The sequence below is a fragment of the Chenopodium quinoa genome, unplaced genomic scaffold (genome assembly GCF_001683475.1).
Source record: "Chenopodium quinoa cultivar QQ74 unplaced genomic scaffold, ASM168347v1, whole genome shotgun sequence".
NCBI lineage: Eukaryota > Viridiplantae > Streptophyta > Magnoliopsida > Caryophyllales > Amaranthaceae > Chenopodium > Chenopodium quinoa.
In genome coordinates this window covers 4,165,144-4,192,730 of record NW_018743977.1, presented here as the reverse complement: position 1 = coordinate 4,192,730, position 27,587 = coordinate 4,165,144, and the positions used below count along the sequence as shown (strand labels likewise).

The 27,587-nt window shown below is 35.4% G+C and overlaps 3 protein-coding genes across 3 annotated transcripts; 2 read left to right on the top strand and 1 right to left on the bottom strand.

Moving 5' to 3' along the window:
- The first annotated feature begins 4,207 nt into the window (after window positions 1-4,207).
- Window positions 4,208-9,638, top strand: LOC110689840 (magnesium/proton exchanger-like). The gene is made up of 9 exons (XM_021866673.1): window positions 4,208-4,583; window positions 5,256-5,723; window positions 6,383-6,558; window positions 6,947-7,065; window positions 7,160-7,311; window positions 7,471-7,598; window positions 8,226-8,433; window positions 8,526-8,655; window positions 9,173-9,638. Exons 2-9 carry the CDS (start codon window positions 5,336-5,338, stop codon window positions 9,468-9,470), a joined length of 1,599 nt encoding a protein of 532 aa, XP_021722365.1. The 5' UTR covers window positions 4,208-4,583; window positions 5,256-5,335; the 3' UTR covers window positions 9,471-9,638.
- Window positions 9,639-12,144: 2,506 nt separating this feature from the next.
- LOC110689839 (blue-light photoreceptor PHR2-like) lies at window positions 12,145-17,997 on the bottom strand. Its single transcript, XM_021866672.1, has 4 exons — window positions 16,909-17,997; window positions 12,773-12,996; window positions 12,589-12,672; window positions 12,145-12,484 (listed from the first exon to the last, which is right to left on the bottom strand). Exons 1-4 carry the CDS (start codon window positions 17,878-17,880, stop codon window positions 12,403-12,405), a joined length of 1,362 nt encoding a protein of 453 aa, XP_021722364.1. The 5' UTR covers window positions 17,881-17,997; the 3' UTR covers window positions 12,145-12,402.
- A 1,019-nt stretch (window positions 17,998-19,016) lies between these two features.
- Window positions 19,017-25,064, top strand: LOC110689838 (putative S-adenosyl-L-methionine-dependent methyltransferase Mflv_5024). Its single transcript, XM_021866671.1, has 7 exons — window positions 19,017-20,710; window positions 21,498-21,649; window positions 21,744-21,864; window positions 23,773-23,897; window positions 23,990-24,118; window positions 24,210-24,374; window positions 24,869-25,064. Exons 1-7 carry the CDS (start codon window positions 20,518-20,520, stop codon window positions 24,938-24,940), a joined length of 957 nt encoding a protein of 318 aa, XP_021722363.1. The 5' UTR covers window positions 19,017-20,517; the 3' UTR covers window positions 24,941-25,064.
- Window positions 25,065-27,587: the final 2,523 nt, after the last annotated feature.

Below are 27,587 nucleotides of genomic sequence, written 5' to 3'. Positions count from 1 at the left end.
GTTTTTCCTTACATGTTATTCACAAAAGACGGTCAAAAGAGGGGTGGTGAATAGTGTAAAAGTTAAAGTGAATCAAGTAAAAAAGAACGGAAGAAGTAAATATTATTATTATTATTATTATTATTATTATTATATCTCAAAAATAGACAAAGTCATACAACCTATAAAAAATTAGTGGGAAGCCGAGATACAATCTGGGCCCCCACTCCTCTAGCTATAGTAAAACCTATCCTAGTGAAGATATGAGCAGCAGCACGTGCCCCAATGTCCTGAGTCTTTGAGAACTTTTGGATCCGCTTCAGCAATGCAACAACCTCCCTTTCTAATTCCCCAAGTGAAGAGAAAGAGAAAGGAAGGAAGCCATATCCAATTGCTCGACAAACTGGATTCGTACTTGACTCGCTTCCGATGGGTCGCATCAGCCACAACTCGTCCAAGAATAAAGTCAGATAGCCCTGACTGTGTCAAAGGAGAAGACTCTGTTAAGTCTACACAAACATCGCGACCACGATCCCAGGAATAAAGTAACACATCTGCAGGTTTGAGGGCCCCGTCATTCCCTCCAAACAACCCAATGTCCACCTCCTTTCTAGCTGAAATCCCTGACCAATAGTAAACATCAACAAGGGTACCCCGAACAACATTAAAACAGACACTAGGAAGAAATCGACTCTAGAAATAACACGTGTCACAATTTGGTATTGTTTTTTCCTCTAATTTTTTTTTCCACGGTGACATCAACTACTTATTGTAAAATATACTAAAAATGTTCACCAAATCATTCACTTACTTAAACAAAATATATATATGTAATTCACATATATTCCATAAAATACTATTCTAACGTCTATTACTTTGTATATATATGGAGTATATATTATTTCCCTATCCTTATGCAGTATTTTATTCCTTCAAATCTTTAATATTATACTATATATGCAGTAATTTTGTAACAAAAAAAAAAAAATTATGCGTTTTAGAAGTAATTGATTCATACTTGATTATTACTATTACTATTACTATTATTTCCTAAGCCTTCTTTTGTTATTCATATATTTAGAAATTTCAAAATGTTTTAATTTCTTATTAGGAAACGACTTCCTAATAGCATTTTTTTTACAATATCAATCTTATTTGATTTATTTTTAATTTTTAGTTATTTATGTATATCAAAAGCACGACAAATTAGATATGTTTTCCACTATCCTAAATTGTATCAAATACATTGTAGTAATTATTTTTGTTACAATCCCATATTGTTTAATATATAATTTTAAAATACTTAATTATTTAGTTAATAATAATAAAAAAAAGATATCAATTTATCATTAAAATTTTAAACTTATTTGTCTAATTACTCTGTCATCATTATATTTCATGTTTCATTTTTTTATATACATAAAAAAAAATAAAAATACTATGGTTATATATTTTGTCCACATGCATTATGCACAATATTTTATTTTTGTTTTTTAAAATTTTTGTGTTGAATCATAAACAAAAGTGAAATTAATTACCGTGTATGACACGGGACCTAATCTAGTAAAATATAAATTTTAGAACACAAAGTATAAAATTTATGTTATAAAATTTTTTGCCTATGTTCTAAATATTTTTTTATATTCTAAATCTCTCTTCCTATGTTCTAAAACTTATATGTTCTAAAGTTTTTTTCCTGTGTTCTAAATTTTTTCTTATGTTCTAATTTTTTTTCCCTATGTTCTAAATTTTTTCTTCTAAAGTATATATGCAGAAAATTACATAAGATATGTAGTTTAGTATAAGCTATTAAGTTTAGAACATAAAGTATATAATTTAGAACATAAAGTATAGAGTTTATGTTCTAAAATTTTCAGCCTATATTCTAACTTATATTCTAAATTATTCTAACTATGTTCTATATTTTTTTTGCCTATTTTGTATAACTTTTCCTATGTTCATTTTTTTTGTCTATGTTCTAAATTTTCCAATGCATATGTTCTAAAATTTTCTCTCATGTTCTAAATTATCTTTCCTATGATCTAAACCTTTTCTTATGTTCTAATTTTTTTTCAACCTATATTCTAATATTTTAATCCTATGTTTTCTAAATTTTTTTCTACCTATATTCTAATATTTTAATCCTATGTTTTCTAAAAAATTTTCTACCTATGTTCTAATATTTTAATCCTTATGTTTTCTAAATTTTTTTCCCTATGTTCTAAATTTTTTTTTACCTATGTTGTAATGTTCTAAATTTTTTCTGCCCATGTTCTATCTATTTTTTTGCGTGTTCTAAACTTTATCCCATGTTATTTTTTTCCAATGTTCTAAATTTTTTTGTCTATGTTCTAAACTTTTATCTTGTTTTCTAAATTTTTTTCTATATTCTAATTTTTTATTTTTTATTTATTTATCATTATATATATATATATATATATATATATATATATATATATTCTAAATTTTTATCTTGTGTTTTAAATTTTTCCTATGTTCTAAATCTATGTTCAGAGCCTATATTCTAATTTTTTTTTTCCATATGTTCTAAATTTTTTTTTATTTTCTAAATTATTACATTATGCTCTAAATTAAAGTTTTTTTTAGTTATTTATAAAGATAACCTATGTAGAATTCGAACCTACATTCTTTATGTATTTACATAGTGCTCTACCACTTGAGCTAATAGGTTTTAGCCGTTTGATATTAATCACCATCCCTCCCATAGAACTATAGAAGGGAGGAAAACAATCACATGTAGAAACTCAAATGCCCCTATTACTACTACAACACATAACTCACATATTACCCAACACATGCTCACAAATTAGTGAAATTACGCAACACAACTACTACTAAAAAGTATGTAGTACGTGATTACATCAGTCAAAAAGAGGAAAATATGGTTGAATTGGCTGTTCATCCATATAAACTATGATGCAAATTTATCTAATACAAAAGTGCTAACCTTATTTTTTACCAACCATAATACTCTTATTTTCACATAAACGGACCTAAGTGACTAAATTTGCTAAGCTGACACTAAATTCTTCAATATTATTTGCAATCTAATATGAACTCTAACAAAAACTATCCAAACCAAACTTTCCTGTATATTTTTCAAAGGTAAACTTAATAAGAATGAAAATATCGAAAATTCCTCAGAACAGTACAAAATCGAACAAAATTGCAGTACAAAATCAAATAACATTGCAGCACAAAAATGCTGAAAATTCTGAAAATATCAAATAACATTGCAGTTGAAAATTCGAACCACAAATTTGAAAAAAATCACTAAAAAAAATCGAAAACATCGCTGAAAATTCGAGCCCTAAAATAGCTGAAATTAAACTGTTGATGAAATTTCGAACAATCAAACATATTGATGCGATTTCGTAACAAAATCCTTAAAATTTTGGAAAAATAAATAAATCACAACAGCGCTCAAAAAATTGCTTGAGGCTTGAGCAAGCATACATTAAATTTACCAAATTGCGAAAAAATTGACTGGAATTGCTGAAAACTCTTTCAAATTGCTCTAATAATGGAGCATTTTGGGAGTTTGAGGAGAGATAAATTGATGAGAGAGAAAATCACGACAACTTTTTGTTACTTGATTTCTTTTAATCTTGACCGTTTAATTCAATCTAATCCTACGAATTAGATTGATTCTTATATATACTAGTGTTCTTATATAAGGATGAGTTCTTACCGATATATATATATTTTGTACTTTTGATATCATTTTCCAACACTTTCTCTCTCCATCTCTTCAATAATTATCAACTACTTTAGTTGACACGTTTTGACTTTAACACTATTCACACTCTCTTTTGACCGTATTTTGTTCTTTATACGTAATAAAAAACATAGTCATGTGAGATCTTGTTAGATTCATCACTATGTATTTTCAACATATCAACTTTTCATAATTTTTGCTTATCGGTAATTAAAGATATTAATAGTTGAATTTATGCATTGGTAAACGTGACTAAAGAAACGGAGGAAGTACCTTTTATTTTTTTCTATCTCTCTCTAACCCCACATGTATATTTGTTCTTCCTAATCATGGGTTTTAAAAAATCTTTAAGTTTCTTAATTCCCATGAAAAATGAGAAATAGGCTTGTAAATAAGGGAATAAGGGACGAGGGAGTGTCATTTTGGGCTTGGCCATCTATTCATCCAAAAAAAAAAAAAAAAAAACCTCTAAATTACATGTTTACATCAATGGAGTTACTACGTAATGTTAGTGTTTTAAATATGTATATTGGAGATTATGAAAGCTAAAGCGATCTTAAGAGATAAGGATTGTGTGATATTTGCGGTGTTTTCAATTTTTCATGATTCACACTTCCTAACCAAATACAGTAAGTATCACACAATAATTTACAAAACGACTTTTAGTGCCACTCACAATCATACTCTCTCATTGATTTGCTCCCTCAAAACCAGTCAACCACACCACCATTTTTTTTTCTCTCTCCTTGATCTCTGAACCTGCAGCATACCCTCTCGGCACCGCTGTACATCCGCCAACCTCCCTTGGCCTCCACAATCCGCTATCCGCCATCCGCTCTTCCCTTGGCGATGCAGTTGTAAAAGGGTATTTGTTTGTGCTCATTTTGCTAATTATGCTCATTTTGCCAAATCCTAAAATGGGTATTTGTTTGTTGGGTTAGATAGTGAGGAGTGATCATTTTTTGTATTTTTTCATGTTTGTTTTTGAGAATAGTGAGAAATGATTATGACTTAGTTAGTGCATTGAAAAGACAAACTTATGATTGTAATGAGTTTTTGAATAATGTCGTATTGCTTAGATATCAAATCAGTTGGCTTTTATATGTATCTGAAGTTCTTACGGCCCGTTTGGTAGCTGGTACGGAGTAATAAATTGCAATAATGGGAATGAATTTTATGTGTAATTTAGTATGAAAAGTACTTATACTCTTGATAGGAATACAATCTTGACCCCTAAGCATTTGTTTTTTCCATTTACCTCTTGGAAGGTAGTATTTGGTGGGAATGGACATTTTTGAAGAAAAACAGACTATTTAGGGGTCATCTTGAATGGTCATTGGAATGAACATTGATTTTCTTTCCAAATGTACATACAATTAAATTTCTACCAAACGGGTTGTTAGATTTCGTCGATGATAAGATTCTAAATAAATATAAACTGATAATTGCATAGTGTTTGTATATGATTGTCTGCTGTCACATTGTGTGTTTGTGTTTGTGCATTGGATATTGATTCATGTCCCCTTCAACGTTGTAGGAGCTTAGGGGCTTTTGATGGTTTGTTGGGGTTGCTGCTGATGTCTTGCTATTAGATATAGCTGCTCAAATAAATCAAAGATGGCAGCCTTGCCCTCCAATAATCTTACAGTTTTTGTAGACTCGGCTTTGGCCAATCAGAAATGCGGAGACTATTTGGTTTTTAGAAGTGAAACATATCTAGGAAATGAATTGCGTACAGCCTTGTACTTTATGGGTCTTGCTTATTGTTTCATCGGATTATCAGCCATTACAGATAGATTTTTTCGCTCCATGGAGAATGTAGTTAAGCAGACTCGTAAAGTGGTGGTAATTGATCCTTTGACTAAGGTTGAAATTGTTAGATATGAGAAGGTGTGGAATTATGCAATTGCAGATATTGCTCTTCTGGCTTTCGGAACTAGCTTCCCTCAGATATCTTTAGCTACCATTGATGCTATAAGGAACCTTGGAAGCCTTAATGCTGGAGGTTTATCTTTTTCTTATGCTTTAAAGTATTTTTGGTGTCAAATGTCATGAGTAAGACTTTACATTAATATATGGATAACACCGATAAAGAAAAAGAAAGCTAAAAACCTCCATAACTTTATATGATTTGGTTTAAATTGCAGCTTTCACATATATTTGGTTTCAGTTGTACATCAAACTGTAATGTGCTTAATTACTCTCTAGTGCTGACATAGTTGTGATATTCAGTGATCTTGTTGCTTCAAATGGTATATTGCTAGTCTATTATAGTATTATTGTTATATATCAGTGTCTGCTATACTTGATTAGGGGTTTCATGGCTTTATAATGTTCCAATATATAGCTCTTTTGCTAGAGATTAGCCTTCTCTTCTATCCTACTATAATTTTACAAAGATTAATAATCAAAATAGTTGGTATACTGATCAACTGAATTAGAGACAAGTGATATCTCTGCAACTAGGTCTCACCGGTTCTTCCAAAAATAGATTATGAAGAAATTTGTTTTAGCTCTAATATGGAAGCACCTTGAACAGGAAGAAGATAATTTGCATGCATACAATAAATGGCATAAGTAAAACATTCAAATGTTGTACTGTGTTTCTCTCCTTGCTTCTATTTATGTTTAATATTGACTTCAGCTTGACTTGTAACTATGTAGGCTTGGGCCCTGGAACTCTAGTAGGTTCTGCTGCATTCGACCTATTCCCAATCCATGCTGTTTGTGTAGTTGTTCCGAAAGCTGGAGAACTGAAAAAGATATCAGATATAGGAGTCTGGTTGGTTGAGCTATTTTGGTCCTTTTGGGCTTACATATGGCTATACATTATTTTGAAGGTAATGAATTTCTATACATTATACTCTCTTTAGCTGGGCATACTTTTAGTTTTCTTGTATATACTTCTTCAAAAATAAAATTTCATGGAGGACTTTTCTTGTTGTAAATTGATGGAAATCCTTGTTCATCTTTCTGGATGCTTTGATCTTTGTCTTTTGAACTTAATATTAGAACTCATATCTTCTTTGCGATTGTTGAGGTGATTGTATCAACATTTGCATGCATTATTTGGCATGTAACCTCTGGTTGTGCATAACACTTGGCAAAACAAAAAGCTTCTGATATACTTTAATCACTTTGTGATGAATATATGATTTCCTCAGCTTAATGTAAGCACTTGTAATTGATATAAAACAATAATATACTGTAGAAATGTTCTTTCTTCAGGTTTGGACTCCCAATGTAGTTACTCTATTGGAGTCATCTTTGACAGTGTTGCAATATGGCTTACTGCTGTTAAATGCATATGCTCAGGACATGCGATGGCCTTACTTATCTCTTCCTTTGTAAGTTTATGTTTTAAAATATTTGTCTCTCTTGTTGGCTTGTATTATCTGACATACTTGGTATAAAGACGTTTCTCTATCATTCACTATTCAGCTCGAGATCTGAGAGGCCTGAGGAGTGGGTTCCGGAAGAGGCTTCACCGTGTAAACATGAAAACCTCGGAGAAGACTCTGTTAATTCTGCTGCTGATTATGAAGACAGAAACATTGTCGACATCTTTTCCATTCATGGTGACAATGAGACAGGTAATGTTGACACACATCAGGAGTTTCCTTAGTTCATCTTGTGCCTCTCAAAGCCAAATTGAATTTTACTGTTGATTTTCGTGTAAGGCTCGGTATAGCCTCAGTAAAAATTGATGTATCTTTTTATTTAGATGATCTTTTCTGAAGAATTACTTTCAGGTACATATCAGGCCCTGTCTTCAGATGAAGTGGCTGAATCAAACACTGAACAAGATATTAGAAACATAAAATCAGACAATGCCACTATCCTGTCACTTTGGAAGCAACAGTTCGTGGATGCACTCATGGTACTTCTTTTGTTTAAATTTTTTTTGTTTTTCATGACAATAGAGGGTTTTATTTATTTAGCAATGTGTCAAAAGTGTAGTATTCAATTTCATTACTAATGTTGAGGAAAAAACTTCTGGATGAAGGCTCCATTTAACATCTAGTGCTTTACGGTTAAACAAAATGTAGTGTCTATTTCAATTGAATAGAACAAATTCAAAAAGGCAATTCTTTCACCCCCTCTAACTTTTAAACTTCTCTGCTTGTATCTCTGCTTGTATATCACTGAATCTTCAATAAACTACCCTCTGAATGATTTTTTTTTGGAACTAGCTTATTAGACATGAAAAATGATTTTATCATCTATTTTCCTCCACGAATAGATTACAGTCCTAGGATGGGGAGTGTTGGAAATATAAACTTTATTACCAAAATACTTGTTCTTATATAGCAAAATGAATTGTAACTTTCTTTGTATCTAGAAGAATTTTCGATAACTGATAAGGTAGGAAATGAACTTTTAGGACTGTATTTAGTCTGTGGAGGGAACTATATTGGTATGTATCTTATTGTTGCATTTGTAGGAACAGGCTGCCTTCTTGTCATTGCTCTGTGAATGTACTGACTTTTAAGTTTTGGTGAGACAGTTTGAACATAAAAAGCTGGAGGGTATCTTTCTAAGGTCGGTCAGATTCATCTGGTTTTTGCTTCTCCTACCATGGAGGTTCATGTTTGCCTTTGTGCCTCCTTATCGTATTGCTCATGGATGGATAGCCTTCATCTGTTCTCTACTCTTCATCAGTAGTATAGCTTTCATAGTGACAAAGATCACAGATATGATAAGCTGCGTGACAGGTTAGCTTGTTTTTAATGATTTATTGGTTGGTATCTATTGCCATAATCAAGTGTAAGTCCCCATTTTTCTTGACTCATATTCTGTTTGACAGGATTAAATGCTTATGTTATTGCTTTTACGGCGTTGGCTGCGGGTACCTCTTGGCCAGACTTAGTGGCCAGCAAGATCGCTGCTGAGCGTCAGACAACGGCTGATTCTGCTATTGCAAATATCACCTGCAGGTTTTCTTTTTTTCCTTTTAATCTGCTTGATCTATATATAGTTTCTTCAAGACAGATCTTCCTAGTCTTCTAGAACAAGCAAGCAAATGCATTATAACATAGTTATGTTCGGTTGTCTTGGATTTCACTGCTTTAAGGTCATATAGAAGAAGCAAAGGTGCAGAAATATAAGAAGTGTTGCAGCTTTTAGCACATTAGAATTTATTACTTGGCCAGATGTTTGTTTGTGTGGAGGCGGGTTGGGTGGGGGTCTTGGTATGAGGGAGAGCGGACCCTTGTATAGAGTGATTTTCTTTTCACCCTGGAGCTGGAGAACAACTAAATGAGTATGACTTGTCTTGTCTCTTAAGTGGAAGTGAAAATTGATCACTCCGACCAGATCCATGAACCATTATTTTACTCATTTTGTATGGGGTTTTTCACTAACTTTCAAATTTTCCTAGTAACATGTTGCATGTTCATTAGACTCTTTTGCTCCCATAGTAACATTTATCTGAATTTCCATTTTCTTTTGCAGCAATTCCGTGAACATATATGTGGGCATTGGCATCCCATGGCTAATCGACACAACATACAATTATTTTGCATATCATGAACCATTGAGGATTGAAAGTGCCGAGGGTCTTAGTTTTTCATTGCTTGTGTTTTTCTGCACTTCAGTAGGTTGTATATCAGTTCTGGTACTGAGGCGTCTTGTGTTTGGTGCCGAGCTTGGCGGACCTAGGATCTGGGCATGGATCACAAGTGGGTACTTCATGTTGCTTTGGCTTATTTTTGTTACTCTGTCCTCCCTCAAAGTCTCCGGCCTTTTGTAATTTCGCAAGTCCATATATTTTGCTCTAGATTTATGCAAAATTATTTCATTTAAAATTCATAAACATTATATAATAGTGTGATATGTACGGTGCATATAGAAACATCAAAGAAAATGAAATTTTTTCATAGATATATAAAGCTTCAAACATTACTTTGATGACATTCAATTCATCAGTTGGATGCTTAGATTATTCTGTGATTTGCGCGTTTCTTACTCATAAATACTCTCTATTCACAAATAATCTTCATGTATTGCTTAGGCTGTTCACAACTGGGGGTGTTAAATACTGCCATCTAAATTTATCAAAACCACCAGCATTTCAAGCAAAGGGTTATTATTGCCCTTACTAAACCCCAAGTCCCTAACCCATTTTTCTCTTTTTTTTTTCTCTCTCATCAAACACCCCAAGTACCAACCTTTTTTTACACAACCACCACAATCACATAGTAGAGGTTACCAGCTGCAGTTGGTGACGGCGGCGGCGCGGAAGTAGGCGGCCGGTCAAGTGGAGGTCAAGAGGTCAATCGGAGCTGAAAATTGGTTGCCGGGGACGGTAATTGATTTTGGCCGCCAATCAATCATACCTGGTAACCGGTTTTCAGCTCCGGTTGACCATGGTAACCGGTTTTCAGCTTCGGTTGACCATGGTTACCGGAGGTCAAAATCGGTTACCGTGGACGATAACCGGTTTTTAGTAGGGGTGTTCGCAGTGCAGTTTGGTGATCCAAACCGCAACAAACCGCAACAAACCGCAAAATTGCGGTTTGCAATTTTTTTCAAACCGCACTAAACTGCACCGCAAAATGCGGTTTGGTGCGGTGCGGTTTGCGGGTTAGTCACATTTTTTTTAATTATAAAGATTTTTTTTTTAAAAAAAAAGACTTTTTATTTTATTTTGTAATTATTAATTTATAATTTAAATATTTAACTCTTCTTTTAACTTTTAATTAGCTTATAGTACAAAATTACATCATATTTTTAACCTATTTTATATATTTTTTAATAGAATTAGTATAAAATTGGTATAACGGTTTGTGGTTTGAAGGTCCAAACCGCAAACTGCATCAAAGTGCGGTTTGGTCTAAAATGTTTTGGAAACCGCACTAAACCGCAAAATTGCGGTTTGGCCATTTTTGGAAATCGTACCACAATTTTCAAACCGCAAATCGCACCAAACCACAAAATTGCGGTTTGGTTTGCGGTTTGGTGCTGTCTAGACCACACTCTGTACAACCCTAGTTTTTAGCTCTGATAACCGGTTTTTAGCTCTAGAATCGGTTACCGTGACGGTTAATCAGTTTGTGGCTCTGGTTGACCGTCGTCAACCCGGCGGTTTCTCCGGCCAATCTAACTAATATAAACCCCCGGAAAAAAAGTCGTACCTGCTAAAATGCCGATGGCGGCATTCTTCCGACAAGCCACCTTGATCACCATCCATTTCTCGTCGACTTTCGCGGTCGTGGTGGCAGTCCGATGTAGATGGTGGGGGTTGAAACGGTTGTTGTGGGTTGTGGTGGCCAACGTGGTGGCGTGGGTTGTACCGGTGTCGTGATTGGTGGTGGTTGACTTGGTTGTGGTGGATGGCTTAATGTTAGAGAAAGAAAATGGGAAATTTTTTTAGTAAGGGCAAGGATGTCTCTTAGCTTGAAATGATGGCGATTTGATAATTTTTTATGGTGGCCTCTAGCATTTCATTAAATGTTTTTGTAACTTAATGGTAAATTTCCCACTCAACTCATTTGAGGTTGACTATCACATTCCTTAATATGTGTGTCCACTCAACTCATTTGAGGTGAACTCTCTTTCCCTCACATTCTCACCTTACCCTATTACATTTCTTAATATGTGTGTCAAAACCTAACAGAGGTGATTATTTGTTCACATTGGGAGTATATTACGGAGTACAAAGTTTACCATCGACCCATCACTTTGAAAAGAAAATATCAAATCTCCAATTAAGATACTTGCAACCTCGTATAATGATACAAATGCACTTCAAGATTGTTCAAAAGATGGTATTAAATGACGTTAAATGAATTCATATGTAATTTTGTAAGATAGATCCGTGTCAATGTCCATAGAACAGGGTTGATTGAACTTTATGAGATAAAAACACATTTGCGATGAATTTTATCATCAAATATCACTGATATTAGCATGAGGTCATCACTATCAAAACGTTTTATATATATACCTGAGTTCACATATATGTAGTTGCACCCAAAGGTAGGTTTTTGCTCATTTCATAATTTTTTTTATAAAAATATTAAATGAGCTAATTTGATGCACCTTGTACCTGTGTGTATATATAAAATTTCATATCACTATAAAATTACATATAAATTTATATTGCTAATTAAACTACTTGTAATTGTACACAAAATATTCCTTTTTTTTTTTTGAAAGAATATTTTTCTTATTTTTAATGTTAAAAGAATTGTAAAAAAACAATTTTCTTTCCAAAAACAATAATTCCAAATTATTGGCGAGCCAAAAAAAGATTATGTCGTGTCCAAAGGTAGCTTCACTTCGCCTGCATGACCTTGCCCCAACGATTGTAACGAAATAACTCCCAACTTTTAAACAAAATGCATTAATTGCCAACAGAAAAAAAAAAAAAAAAAAAAAAAAAAAAAAAAAAAAAAAACCTACAAGTATTAATTAGCCAGATATTTAGAGAGATACCATAGTCTAAAGCTGAAGTTTTGATTATTAGTAGCCCAGTCAATAGTTCAAAAGATGGACAGTGTTTACAAAAGATATGTTCTTGACAATATATGCAGAGATCCTCAGTTAAAAAAACGGGTAGAAATAAACTGACTCCAGAAGAATAAAAGCTCCCGCATTCGCCACTTTTTGTTATACAGGAGCCCTTTGCTCTTGTCAGCTACCCAAATCTCTCACACTTATATCACGATATAAAAGTTGCTTTAAGCAAGTGCACCTGTGCAAGCAGTAGCTGGGGTAGGATTGGCATGTTTTGTTGCTGAACTATATTTCGCTGTGATAAATCTGGGAAATTAAGATCACATACACACCAATATGAGAATTGCAAGAAGTTAAGCTATAAAAGCTGTACCGTCAAATTAAATTCATTCTGTCAAGAGGTAACCAACCTAAAAAAATCCCTCCACAGAAGTTCAAACATCAACCAGTTCATTCCATCATCACCATCTTTTCGGTTTGAAGCAGAAATTGTTCTGATAATTTATACAAGAGAGTATTAAGAAAGTTAAAAGTTGTAGAAATTTGACAGCAAGGGAAACAAAACCACATAAACACGACAAAATAACCCAATACCTGGAAGCAGTTTTCTTCAGCTCATCAAACATATGTCGAGGAGAAAGGCATCCCATGGCTAACCATGGAGAAATTTTGCACGAGAAATTGGCACCATATATGCTGTTAGTGCCGTCCTTGGACTTTGGTGGCTGCGCCTTGCATTCAGCTGCAAACTTTTGGAGCCTTTGCATTGCTTCAGTCTCTCCTCCCACCAGGGAACCATTAACAGGTGGTTTTCCATCCTATGAAAAACTTACACAAATAAGAGAATTGCCAAAATCTTAATATCAAGAATATGCAAATCACACAACATCATATTTAATGATCCAGTCAAGGGGCCTATAATTGACCAATATAAGTCCTCTAACACTGTTTGGTCATGTTCAACAACAACAATCAAAGCCTTAATCTCAAAGATGGGGCTGGCTACATGAACCACAAGTACTCATCAACCGTGATCCTCTCCTTCTGTCTAAATGTTATATGTTCCTGCAAACTCAACTTCTTCATGTCCTTCTTAATTCCTTCCAGCCAAGTCATCTTTGGCCTTCACAGCTTATTCTAAGGTCCCCTTTATCCCAAACCTCTACTTTCCATACTGGAGTGTCTTTGATCTCCACGTTCAAACCACGCAATCGGCTATCCCTTATCTTATTCTCAATGACCGCAACTCCAACTTTCCTCCTAATATCTTCATTTCTAATTTTTTCTTTTGAGGTGTTCCACCTAAAATTTATCTCAACATACGCATCTCTGCCACTCCAATTTTACTAATATGATCCATCCTGAATGAACAATATCCAATTTGCCTAATTCCAAAAAGTGTTCTGTCATTTACAAAGTCCAGAATTTAATTCAACTGACCAAAACAGTTTCCTATACAATTCAGCCTCCGTGTCCTAAAAGATAATTGTTTGCAAAGTATTAATGGCTACACCTATCAAGAGCATGTTTGATAGGGGGTAAAAGTGGGAACTGGTCAGAGAATCAGAAGAAGGATTCTGTTTCAACTAGTTTGGTAAAAGTAGTGGAGTTAATCGGTTGCCTCTAATAAACAGTACCCCAAATTTGAAACCTGCACCACCCAGAGATAACAGTATAACAGATTATGTTATTTGGTGGAAACAGAGAGCTCACTTCGCTCTCTACAACAGAAACTGAACACATGTGTCTTGATTATGAAGGTAGAAGAAATGTATATAGTACACAAAACTACAAGAGAATTGAAGAGGAAGAAGAAAAACAGCACTGTTCAACATCACCATAGCCAAATCAAGCCATGATGAGCCCCATCTTGCTTATTATGGCTAAGACCAACCATCATTTTGACAAAATAATCACGTTAAGCAGCAAAACCACAAAAGAGGAGGAAGAGGGGTGATAACACTGATAAGAGAAAAATGGCAGCTTGGATCTAAGATACTAATACAGTAATATGTAGGGGTGAGCAAAATATCAGGGTACCCTGAATAGGAAACGGAAATGCAGGTTCCGGTTGTACAAGAGGTTTCGGTTCTGGGTAGTAAAATGGAGAACCTGTTGCAACAGGCTCCGATTCAGGTTCTCAATTTTTTGGAACCGGAACCTGATAAAAGTATCACTTAATCCTAAACATACACCAATTCAAGCCCGATTTTTATTAAATAAGAATAAAAAAATTGTTATAAATATATGCATTAAATTTGCTAAACAACTATTTTTGGGTTGTTATATTTGCAAGTTGTAAACATTGTAAATTTATGACCCTTCAAATTGTTTCGACATAATTTTGCAAAAAAAAATACAAAATATATTAAAAGGTAGGGTACCTTGAATCGGAACCTGAACATACAGGTTCCGGTTCTGGTTCCCATTCACCTGTTCAACAGCTTCCGATTCCAGTTATCATTTTGAGGAACCTGTTACAATAGGTTCTGGTTCAGGAATTTTAACGGGGTATACTATTATGCTCACCCCTAGTAATATGGTCATTCTAATGTATTGAAAAATAAGTATGAGGTGGACAATGTTACCCAATTCACTAGTATAAGATTCAGTGCGAATTCGCAATCTGCTACCTTGTTAAATTTGGCCAAAAATAACGACTTTATAGTATAATTCACCTGTTTTAGTCCATGGTTCACAAGGGGTAGGGGCGATTAGGTAACACTAGTTGTGGGTACCATTCCATTTCTAAAACTATAGCTGAACCAAACAACTTGTTTCATAATGGGTTGATATACATTCCATTCCCTTTACTTGATGGATTAATTCCATTTCTAAAACTATAGTAGAGCCAACCAGGCTCCATGGGTTTGCAACTTTGCAGCATGTACAAAGTCCAGCATAGCTCATTGATTGATTAATAATGTCCAAGTCCAATGTGATTCAGGCACCTGTTTCACAATATTGGAAATGTATGGGGAAGTTATTATCACCGTAGCCCAAAAAAATGGTTGGAAATGACTAAAATTCAAAAATGTAAGATATGATGTAGGACTTTTCTAAATTGCCTCAAGTCCTTGCGAGTTGAGACCATCCCCTTAGAGGGAAATCATTTCTATTTATTAGCATTGTTCACTATACTCTCCTAACTGTTGGAACTAACATATGGCATATCTATCATTAGGATTGCCTATTTCCCAGTTTTTTAGTGGAATTTTCTTGTTAAGAGGACCTCTAATACCGTAACGAACATATTTTCAATAGCTCTATGCAAGACCAATAATATCATAATGACCATCTAAGACACACACTTGAAAGTTTCATAGACAAAGACAAGGCTAAAGGAACGGTTAACTTCAATGTTTGCTTTTCCCAACAGAAAATATTTCCAGGAGAATACATATAGTAATAACACAAGACACTACAACATCAGCATCCCCAATGCTTCTGTAGAAGATACCACCCAAGGCGTGATAGGGAGTTCCATGAATGCGTACAAAACATAACGGAGGCTATTTGTAAAGTTTGACATATGTGACTGTCAGATAAAAGGTTACAGTAAGTGAAAATGAACGAGAGGGAGGCTAATTCATCAATCTATGGTTCCTCAAATGCCTTCCATGTATAAACAACCTACATGCTCTAGTCCACTCTCCACTAAACAAGATATTAAAGCACACATAGTCAATTTAAGGAGCGAGGTTAAGTTGAAGAAGAAGGAACGAGGTCAGAGCTGAAAGAGTGAAAGGATTTATCAAGGTGTTTTCGGGGTGGAGTTTATCGGGGCTGGGGTGGAGTTTTTCGGGGCTGGGGGTGGAGTTTTCAGGGATGGGTCAGATTTTTAGGGGCTGGGGGTGGAGTTTTCAGGCTGATTTGTGGGTGTGAATTGATGATGTAGGTGTTCGAATTGGAGATCCGGCGGTTGTAAGTGGGCTGCAATGGTGGCGCGTTGATGCGGCGTGCTTGTGAGGTGGGCTGGGCGGTGGTTTAGCGGCTGTAACAGCAGGTGGCTGCCTGTTGTGAGCTGTTGTCGTGAATCTGTTGTGAGAAAGGTGCGTGAGATAAGGGGTTGTTGGCTGCAGTAGTGGAGCGGCTGCTTGCGGTTGCTGCTGATGGTGAAGTGGGAGGAGGGTAGCAGCATGTTGTCGGTGCTAGGTGAGGTGTGAACGTGGTGAGCAGGCTGGTGCGATGCATGAGGGAGCAGGGGTGGTGTAATGGTGGTGCACTGGTGGTCCGAGGAATAAGACTAAGAAAAAAAAAAGGAAAAAAAAAAAAGGAAAAAAAATTAACCTATTTAACAGGTTGTAGGTCAAAAGGATCGTTAATGGAAGATCCCTACCAAAGGTGGGATTGTTTCTGGAATTTCAAAAAGTGGGATTGTTTATAGAAGACGCACTAAAGGTGGGATTATTAGTTTCCATTTTCCTAAACTAATATGTCCAACATTATGCAGAAAGTTGCAAACATTTACACAATTCCTCATACAAATCCAAATGCCTTCACATAACATTCAGTTGCAAAAGCTCAAAGACTTCCTCTTAGTCAACCCAGTTAACCAGTGCAAAATTGAAAAGAATTCACAGCAATAGACAATGGAATTTTACACATCAAACCATAAATTCCAACACATATAATATAATCAAATAATCAAAGCATTTTATCAACAGAAAAACATCAAACAATTTCGACAAAACCAAACAAGAACTTGAAATGCTAGAAGCAAATAAAACCTGAGACAATGTAGCATTTGGGTTAAGACCCAAATCAACAAGAGAAGGAATCTCTCCAGGCTCCACATCCCCTCTAGAAGGCAACCCTTTCAACTGATCCAAAGCAGCAATAGTATCCCTAACCTTCAACCCTTGCACTTTCTCCCTAAACCCACCATAATTAGTAGGCATACCCTGCAATTCAAAGGGCAAATCCTCCAAATGATACAATGTACTACCCCAAAAATACTTCACTTCAACCCCTTCATCCTTCATTGCTGTCTCAATCTTCGCCTCCGATTTCGCCTCCTCTTTCGACACTTCCCGGTGCACATACACCGCATCAGCTCCAATTGCTTTAGCCATCTCAACAAGAACTGTCTCAGGCTTCCCAATTCTCACAACCAAATCAGACCCTCTTGCCCTAAGATTCCTCCTAAGATCAGAAACCGATTCAACCAAGAAAGAAGCCCTAAACGGCCCGGTTTTATCGAACCCAGAAGACGATTTCCCGTAATCCCTAGGATCAAAACAGTAAACAGGAAGAACAGACATTGACTCATTGTTTGCAGTTGTAAGACACTCATTGTCATGAACTCTAAGGTCATTTCTGAACCAAACAATGGTGGCTCTTCGAACAGCGGCGCCATTAGAGGGGTCTGAAGGAAGACGAGGGTTGACAGAAAGAGGGTTTTGAAGAGGGGTAGCAGAGAATGAAGACTTTTTGGAGAAGGGTTTTGGAGGAGAGAGAGTGGAGGAAGAGAGAGAAAGAGTGCAGAGTGCAGAGGTGATTTGAGGTGGGATTTTGACGTTTTTGGGGGAGAAAAGTTGGGTAATTTTGGAAGGGATGAAGAAGTGGGTAGGAAGAGTAAGAGCAGAGGAGAGAGAAAGAGAGAGGGAAGCTGTTGGAGGTTTGAAGGGGGTTAACAATGGCGGATTATTCTCATTTTCTGGGGATTCAGAGGATTGGGTGGTGGTTGGTTCAAACTCCATTGATGAATTTTTGGAGGTTTGAAGATAAGTTGGTGTCAATTAGTGGGAGCTATGAGTAGTATTCGAAATGGGTTGGTAGATTGATGTTTGGTGAATTGTGATGGTTGTGGAATTTTTTATTTTATATATATATATATATATACCATTAATATTAATATTAATTCTAATAATCATGATTAAAAGTTATAATAATTATCTAATTGGTGTTTATTTAGCTGAAATTATTTGACTAACACCTACTACCATCTTTTATGTTACTCCCTCCATCCTTATTTACATTCTTTTTTGGGGTTTCAAAATTACATGCCTTTTAAGTTGGTAGATTATACTTTTTGACAATATTCCTTTTTTTGATAAGTTGTCATTTTTTTTTTGTACTTTTGACATCATTTTCTTTTTCTCTCAATCTCTTCAATAATTATCAACTACATTTTCTTTCTCTCTATCTCTCTCTAACCCCACATGCATATTTGTATTTCCCAGTCATGACTTTTAAGTTCCTTAATTCCCGTGTAAAATGAAAAGTAGACATGTAAATAAGGGACGGAGAGAGTATTTTTTTTTTAAAAAAAATTAATCAAGCTTCTCATTTAGGAATTCTTCTTGTATTTAGTGGTTGGATTCTAAAATAATCTCTTTTGTCGACTTCTAAATATTTTCGTGTAATCTATTTGTTACTACGTATTATTTGTTTGCTCCATTTAACTTTTTATAATACAAATACTCCCATCTACACCACGTATCTCCAATTTCACCTATGCGAAAACTATATAAAATGCTATATCATAAAAGTAAACATTGAAATAAATGACTGTTAGTTTTATAATGTAGTGATAATTTGTCATTAAAATTTTTTTGAACTTGACCCACAAAAGTGTAATTAAACAATAATTTAGGGATAAAGAGAATAGTCGTGTGAATTGTTTTAAAAAATTGCTTCTAACACTCCTTTCTTTAGGGTTTGTGTCAAAATTTATTCTTGACAACAATTTAAAGTAATTTGTGTGCCATCAAGTATTATGATCAAATATTGTTCCCTTTTGGGACTTCCTTTTTTTTAGAAAAAAAAAAAGCATTATGCTCAAATAGATTCAATAAAAATAATTTTAATTTTTTTTTTTTAATAAAGGTTAGAAAAAGAGAAAAACCTTCGGAGACCTTCTTCACGAGGGGAACTCCTAATGCATCAGAAGAGAGAATGGTTGAGAGACTAGAGTTATTACAAGGAATAATATCTATATTATTACTAACTAAATAACGAGCAAAACCCCATTAATCTCACATATAAACAAAATAAAGTTTATCTCAACTAACAAAAGGGAAAAGCTGAATTATAAAATGTTGTACTGATGGAAAATGTAAAGGAATATGTAAGAACTGGATGTTAGCAACGTTAACTAACGTCCGTTTAGTTTTATTTTATATTTTTATTTGTTATACCTCATTCATCTCCTTATTTGAATCACGACCATCGGAACTGACCACCACCACTTTCTTCCTTCATCTCCTTCCTCTTTCAACCCATAGCCGAAAACCAACTATCATTTTCATCTAGCTTCTTCCTCGAACTGACCACCATCCTCATCTACCGATACCAACACTGACATCAATAGCGGCTTGGCGTCTTTAACGCTAAATAAAACGAAAACCCTAAGAAAAATGGAGAAATTTAGGGATAGGATAACCCTAAAGGGTAAGTAAGTTTTTCTTCTTTTATCGATTTCTCAATTAAAAGCTTGAAGTTAAGCTTTAATTTTTCTCTACCATTTAAGCTCTGAGATTTCTACCATTGAAGCTCCTAGTTGGTCGGCAAGAAGAAGATAAGATGGTGGTCGGTTTATTTCCAGTTGTGGGTTGAAGGAGGAAGGAGATGGTGGTTGTGGTCGGCTTCGGTAGTACTCCGTTCACATATGGGGAAAAACAGATATTGGGTTGGGTTAAAAACTGTTAATTCTCTCAGTAAACGGACGTTACATGACTTTTTTACCTTTACAGAAATACCCCAACTGAAAGCATGTAAATTGACCAAAAAGCTCCTCGATAAACAAAGTTTGTCAATCAAGGGTATAAACTTGAATTCTCTCCTAAATAACCTACATTAGCTATCTAGTCAGTTACCCGATTTGCCTCACAAAATATACTTGTGTGTCTTATTACTTATACTTCAATTGCCAAACTTGGTGAGATGAGTGCATATGTCCCTCAAGTGCCCTTGATACAGTTGATGACAGGGAGATTATCGCTCTCAATATGAATATTCTTTATCCCGAACTCAATGGCCAAAAGAGTACCTTTGTGAAGAGCCGTGGCCTCAGTGATGAAGATTTTGAAGTTGCCGAAATTGAAGGTACATACTCTGAATACTCAATTTACATGTTGACGTGGACGGTATATGGGAATAGATTTTGAAGTTGCTGAGATTGAAGGTACGCGCTCCGAATACTCAATTTACATGTTGATGTGGACGGTATGTGTGAAAAAATTTGTTCAAAAAATACGAATATACTATACTCCGAAGAGTATAGTCATCTTGCTACGGAGTAGTTTGTATGATAAGACATGTAAGACTGTAATTGAAGTTGAACAGCTTTTCCCACTCAAAACGCTACCTTCTTCGGCAAATCTACCCTCTTAAAGATGGAAGCTTTACAATGTTTCAGGCATTTCAGCCATGTCCCCACCTTTGCTGCCTTCCTCCATAACCAATACAACCTCAAAAAATCGAAAAATCGTTTCAGGGTCGCCGCAAATTTGAGCAGTGATGATGACCCTTTTCTTCAAGCTGCCCTACATTCTGCTACTCTTCGTTTACAAGAGACCCATCGCCCAGGTATTCCTCTCCTTTACAGCATTCATTGTCCCCAAATTTTCATTTAGGCATTTTATCGAACAGTTGGTAGGCTTCTGTAAAGTTACATGGAAATCCAGGAATCAGCTGTTGTATTAAAGTCTGTTAACGTTTGTTTCAAATGGGTATTTACGAAATTAGGAGTTAATGTTTGTTTCAAATGGGTATTTACGAAATTAGGTGTTAATCTTTATTGTTCTTATAAATTGCCTCTCTATACATTTTCATGGCAGCTGGTTTCAAAGTTGTTTCCCTTGTAGTGGCCTCCCTTCAAGTTGAATATGTGATTATTTGGTAATAGTTGGTACTTGAACAGACCATTGTATCAATCACACCCTTGCTGAATCTGATGCAGAAGCCATCCCATATGTTCCAGGCTTCCAGCTGCATGAATTTTGATTGATTGGCAAAATTCTGCCTTTGCCTATCTGTCTGTTATGTTAATAAAGGGGAGAAATAGATATAAGTTTATGTATTAATTAGTTGGTTTAGTATCGACTGCTTGAGGGCTTGGTAGTTGGTATAACGTCATATCCGAAAGAACAAAGGATAATATAGTTCAATAAGCTGCAGAAGTATGTAAAATTAGTCAATCCCTTATCATTTTAAGAACTGGTTGAAATAGAAAATTTAGCAGCCGAAATCCTTTAATGTCATCTCAATATTGTCTTAATTGTCTTTTATTGTAAGAATTTTTCTTTGGCAATGGTTTGTGGTGCTCAGATCATGATTCTAACATGTCGGGCCTCTGGCTTTTCTGCGTCTGCAGACCCTCTTTTCCATGATCCTTATGTGGCTTGCTTGGTTCCTGCAAATATTCCTGTCTATACGGAGCAGCATGTGCACCCTTATTGCCTTGCGACCAAGTTCATTGATGATAGTTTGCTCCAAAATTTGAGAAATAACGATGAACTGAAACAGGTATGACTAGTCTTAACATTTGAAGTTTTCAGTTCATATCAAGGGTAGTGACTATGTTTGACTACAGTTTGAGGGCATTATGAAAATTATGTAGGTTGTTTTATTGACAGATGGTGCGGATACTCGTGTTTATAGACTTACTTGGCCAAGCTCTACATTGATATTTGACATATCACCAGATAGAATCTACTGCGACGTATCTCAGAAGCTTAAAGGTATGTTGTGAGTTGTGACATCTGCAAAATGTGGTGGCCTCTTATAGTTATGTGGGTAAAGATTTCAAATATTGATATCGAAGTCATTAGAATCTTAATGTTTTCCATTCCTAATAGCCTCAGGGGTGTTGATGTTGCGTATATGCTTATGTGCAGTAAAAAATGATTCGACTTTCGATATCATATTTCCATTTGCTACATTGAGAGTGAGAGTAGTACTCTTCTTATGGCTGTGCTCTTTTGATTTTTGGGAAATTCTATATGGTAGCCTCTAGTTTGTGCATTTTTTATTTGGTGGAATTTTTTATTGACCATTTATTAAGAGACCCTTTACTGTTGCATAATTTTCAAATGTGCCCTTTTTGTGTTTTATATGGCTAACCTAGCTATAAAATGACTAAATCTTAACCTAAATCTAAAAATTACTTACTCACCCCACCACCACCAATTCCCACTTACTAAAGCACCAGAACCACCATCGCCTAGCTGTTACCACCATCAAGACCATAGCCTAGCTGCTACTGGCTACCTTCACCAAGACCATCGCCCACCCACCACATCTAACCCAAAACCACCCTACATTCACTCAAAACCAACAACCTGCAACTTCTGTTACATCTACATCGCAGATCCTTCACGACAACAGAACTTACCCAGCTACTACCGCCGCCATCGTAGCCATAGAGCACTCACAATTCACCTCATTTGACCCTTGCTGCACCTTAAAAACCTCACCTACACCCAACTCCCTTGCGACGCTCAACTCACACCGACAGTAGCAGCTTGCAAATTGTGGCGCACAAAAGCCCCAATTTGATTTAGCTTGCAATTTGTTCAACTAAATCAATTTTGAGGTGGAATCTAGGCTGGGGTGGGTGGGCTGTTTCAGGTTAGTGGAGGTGGTGTTGGGGTGCGGTGGGAGTGGGTTTGAGGTGAGGCAAGTGAGGTTGGGTGGTTTTTGGTAGGTGGGGGTAATTTTGGGTGGTGAAGTTGGGTAGGGTTGCTTCAGGGTGGCTGGATGGTGGAGTGGCGATGGTAGCTGGGTGGTGGTGGTGAGTCATCAAGGATTTTGATTAAACAATTTAGGGGTGAGTTAGTAATTATAGTTACTGAAGTTAATGTTACTCTATATGAATACTACAAGAGAGGGGGGGGGGGTGAATATTAGTATGGAAAGTTTGCCTAACTTTTTGCGGAATATACTGAAGCTAAGGAACTCAATGACAAACAGAACTTTAGCGTTGAAAACTTCTTGACCCTAAATAAGAAGAAAACCCTGATCATTAGGGATTTTAAACAACGATAATTTACTAGAATAGGGAAACAACCTATTACAAGCTTCTGTTCCTATAAGAACCTCTCTGTTCTCCGTTTCTACTCCGAAGCACCAGTGTCAAGGAACTCTTCCTATGTGTCTTTACTTGAAGGCTTCCTTTGTTCCTTGAATGTCTCCTTATATGGACCGAGTACGCATACCCTACTCTCAAGCACCACATTCTAAAACACTCAAGCCATTAGCACCTTTATATAAGTTTGTCTTGTGTCATCATCAAAACATCAAGGTCACCAGCTAAATAATGAAGATGAACCAAGAAAACATGGGTTAGCCCATTTAAGGATAATTAGTGCACACATTAGACTTATACAATTCTAGGAGGTCACTATAGAATATGGAGAAACAAAATTCTACCAGATAGAAAATGCAAAAACTAGAGGCCACCATGTAGAATTTTCCTTGATTTTTTTACTTAATAAATTTCATGAATATCTTGGTGCAATTTTCCATTTCATGGAAGTTTTATGTATCATAAATCTTCTAATAAACCCATAATATCTTGCAGTCTGCCTGTGTATTTCTTTAACGAGAGGATTATGTCTTGAGTCTTGACATGGTTTATAAAATTTTAGATATTGGTGCTCAGATCAGCAGGAGCTGCTTATTGTTTCATGTTTCACTAGAGTCTTTTAACATACAAGAAGTCTTGCGTAAGAAAGGATTTAATGGTAACCGCCCCAGTATATGGGCTCTCCAGGTTTTCTTGTCATCGACATTTGTCTTTCTTGGCCCTTCTTGTTTCTATAGATCAGTGTATTTTATTAGTAAATGTAATTTTTGCTCATGCAGGGTCTGCCTTTAATGACATTGACAAGTTTTGAAGATATTCTATCTGTTGTCAGTAGTTTAGCCATGAAGGGAAGTCTTGTAATGGGAGAAGTCCCTGTCTGTTTAGCAGAAACTGAAGTTGAGCTGAAGGTAGTTACATTTCCCTGTCATGCTTGCTTTGAACCTAACTTACATCCCTTTCTCTATGAAAGACTATTTGTTACTTTTCATTCATTCCCAGACCAGTCGTGAAGAATGGATGCACAAGCTTTTCATGCGCCATGGATTTCAGGTTCATGTGATCGACTATAAAGATGTGGCTAGAAGTTTGTGTAGAGGTCTATCAGACGAAACCTCCAGTACTATGCTCTTTGTTGCGGAGCATATGAGATTTTCAGATGATCAGGTTAGAGAACATATGATCTTCCATTCATACTTAGTTTCACCTGCGATATGGGAGAAAAAGGGCTTTAATTGTGGAATTGGCTTTGAAAAACTGTAACATATGTGCTTCTCCCATTCCAATTCTAAGATGAAGTTAACAGGATGGGATCATGTGTTTCACATCCAACTTTGTCATTTCACCTGGATGAGGCACAACAGCACAACTAAAGATAACGGGATATAAGATGAGACATACAGAGTATAGTTTGATAAATTATCTCTACACTGTCAAAATGTCGTCGTAGAAAAATTTAGCTGTAATGTAGACTTTGTCCAATGTTTGCCACTATAAAGTTATGAACTGTGATTAAAATCTTTTCTCAAACCAATAGAAGCGGTGCAGATTGCAGAGTCTTGAGTTGAGAAATTGAGTTGACATATGTTTACTAAAATACCCTAAATTTTCCTTTGTTATTTTTTAAAACGTTGTACTAATATTGTTGGACATCTATGCAGATGGAAATGTGGCGAAGTGAATTTCATAGGACTGAAGAGGAAGCCGATGAAGAAGGGTTTGAAGATCTGTAAACATATTCAAGGAGTTTTCAATTATTAGCTGTAAGCATTCAAACAATTTTGAAGTCCAAAAAAATATTCAATCAATTTCGTCCTGCAATTTTAAACTCGAATATTTCATGATCGTTAGACAATTTCCTTATCAAAAACTATGCGTCTGTTAAATCAATCAGTTCAATTTCACTAAAAATAAATTGCAATTAGTAAAAATAAGTAATTTTGAAGAACACAAACAATATTAAATCAATTAAAATAAATTTTAATCTATCAAAATAATTAATTTAAGTTTAGTAAAAATAATATAATTTTTGCAAAATAAATAAATAAAATAATCTCAGTAGAAAGAATTTCAATTATGAAAAATTAATTTAAATTTAGCAAATATCATTTTACAAGTGCATGTGTAAGAAAGATATTGGAGATAATACCCAAAACACGGGATCAATCATCAATCTGATCATGTCTATACTGTTTGCCTTTTACGACACTTAGAAAAAAAACCTATTTAAACAAGGGTGCTAAATGCAAATGCAATGCAGGATAGGCTGACAGCGTAATTTGGATAAAAAGTACAAATATACACTTTTGCTTTTCAAATAGGAGTAGTTGGTACCTTTCTATGCATTGTTTCTACATAAATTAATGATATTATACGTCAAAATATAGTTAAAATAGATTTCTCCTATTATAAAATAAGTATTAGTTATGACATAGGGATGTCAATGGGGCGGGACAGATGTTGGCTTTCTCATTTCCATCTCCGCCTAACATTCTCATCCCTAACCCCATCCCCGTGGCGGATCCAAAATTTATCCCCATCCCCACCCTGCCGGGTACAATTTCAAAATCATCCCCGTCCCACCCCCCATTTGGATATTCACCCCGCCCTAAGACCCGCCTAATCACCGCTTCCCAAATACAATAATAAAAAAAAATCATCGTTAATATTACACTTTTTTTTCTTCTCTTATAGTATAAGTACATTACAAAATATTATACTTTTACTACATTATTTTACTTAATTTATTTTATAAAATTATAGAAGTACATAATTTTATTTTTAAAATATATAAATGTGGGCATGAGGCGGGTATGAAGTTGGGCGGGTAGGGCGGGGTGGGGATGGGACGGGGACAATCTAAAATCCATCTCCGCCCCATCACCCATGGCGGGTATGGTTTTTATCCCCATCCCCGCCCCACCACCCGCCAAATCCATCCCCACTGATATCCCTATTATGGCAACAATATGTGTTATGATTTAACATTCAAGCCGAATTTTTTTTTTCAAAATCCAATTAATACCTCACGGCATCACCCAAACGTATTTTTATCTCAAAATCCAATTTAATGTTGTTACTCACAAATACAAACGAAATTAATATTATCCAACCATAATCAAAATTCTCTCACTACATTACAATACTTGTATTACAGTTACATTGTTTAACTATAATCAGTCATTGATCGACTAGGTTTGACTAATTTGAGAGACCTAGCACATCGCATGACTAAACAACTAGTACTAGAAAGGAAAGAATTCGGGAGACAGAGAATTAAAAAGGCAGGAATGCATACAAAAGTGAGACACATGATCAAGGCCATGAATGACCCGTAAACTACAATTGATTTGGTCGAGGTAATATTGTTCAAAATGAAGAATAAACCTGTGAAGTATGCAGCTACCAAGCTCACAAGGCTAACCAGAAGATAAAAGCCTCCGAATTTGAGAATCAAAGGTTTTGAAATTCCAATAACCTTATAAAAAGTGCTTGAGATGAGTGTTAGAGCTGATATTAGTGAAAATAGAAATGCTATAGAATCGGCTTGCATAAACGATTTGAAAGACACACTGTCCGAAAAATATGGCAAGCCGGTGTCTTGCTTGTATCCGCCAGGAGGGTTGTATATTGCTGTATAAGTCACGGTGATTTAGCAACCTCTGTAACCCATTTGAACTGCGTACGAAAGGGGGTTCCGGCCTTCGGTGTCAAATGAATCCACAAGTCCTGGTGCTTTTTTAAATATGCTGTTTAAGATAGCTGCATTATTTGAATAGTATATGGACTTGTGTTGATTTATTCCATACAAAATCTAGTATAGTTAAGATAATATCAGCACAATGATCATTAATTTCTAGCTAACCAAAATGTCCATGCAATATAATTCCACAATGCATCATAATGATCATTAATTTATAGCTAACCAAAATTTTATATCCAACTGAAATTTAACATGGATCAATAAACGGGGTATGAGAGAGCACACATTGCGGCAATTAGAAGTATGTTGATGAATATGTTGTCTTCAATGATATGAGAATTTGGGCGTACAAATTTTTTAACAAACCTTAACACTTACCTATCTTCCTTGTATGAATGGCTAGGTGAACGATTGATTTGGAGTCTCTCAAGTTGTTTTGAAGTTGTGCATTACCTTCAAGTCCTTGGATCATTTGGTTGACCAAATCGCATTCACCCCAATTCTTGATTGCGAAAAACAAGGAACTAATGTTGTCCTTGTTTAAGCAATACGCTGCCTGTGTACATCGCTCATAAAGGCTATCAGCAATTTCCCTCTGATAATTTAGGAGCGCAAGATGCAGTGCTGTGTTTCCTTCCAAATGCGGTCTTTCACAAATAAGCTCTTCAAGGGCATTC

Excerpts from the sequence above, each read along its gene's own strand:
- LOC110689840 (XM_021866673.1), top strand. The coding sequence starts at position 5,336 with ATGGCAGCCTTGCCCTCCAATAATCTTACAGTTTTTGTAGACTCGGCT. Across the intron at positions 5,724-6,382 it reads TGGAAGCCTTAATGCTGGAG|GCTTGGGCCCTGGAACTCTA; the intron begins GTTTATCTTTTT and ends GTAACTATGTAG. Across the intron at positions 7,066-7,159 it reads CCTTACTTATCTCTTCCTTT|CTCGAGATCTGAGAGGCCTG; the intron begins GTAAGTTTATGT and ends TTCACTATTCAG.
- LOC110689839 (XM_021866672.1), bottom strand. The coding sequence starts at position 17,880 with ATGGAGTTTGAACCAACCACCACCCAATCCTCTGAATCCCCAGAAAAT. Across the intron at positions 12,673-12,772 it reads CTGAAGAAAACTGCTTCCAG|AACAATTTCTGCTTCAAACC; the intron begins GTATTGGGTTAT and ends ATAAATTATCAG. Across the intron at positions 12,485-12,588 it reads CTGTGGAGGGATTTTTTTAG|ATTTATCACAGCGAAATATA; the intron begins GTTGGTTACCTC and ends TTAATTTCCCAG.
- LOC110689838 (XM_021866671.1), top strand. The coding sequence starts at position 20,518 with ATGGAAGCTTTACAATGTTTCAGGCATTTCAGCCATGTCCCCACCTTT. Across the intron at positions 21,650-21,743 it reads ATAACGATGAACTGAAACAG|GTTGTTTTATTGACAGATGG; the intron begins GTATGACTAGTC and ends AAAATTATGTAG. Across the intron at positions 23,898-23,989 it reads CCAGTATATGGGCTCTCCAG|GGTCTGCCTTTAATGACATT; the intron begins GTTTTCTTGTCA and ends TTGCTCATGCAG.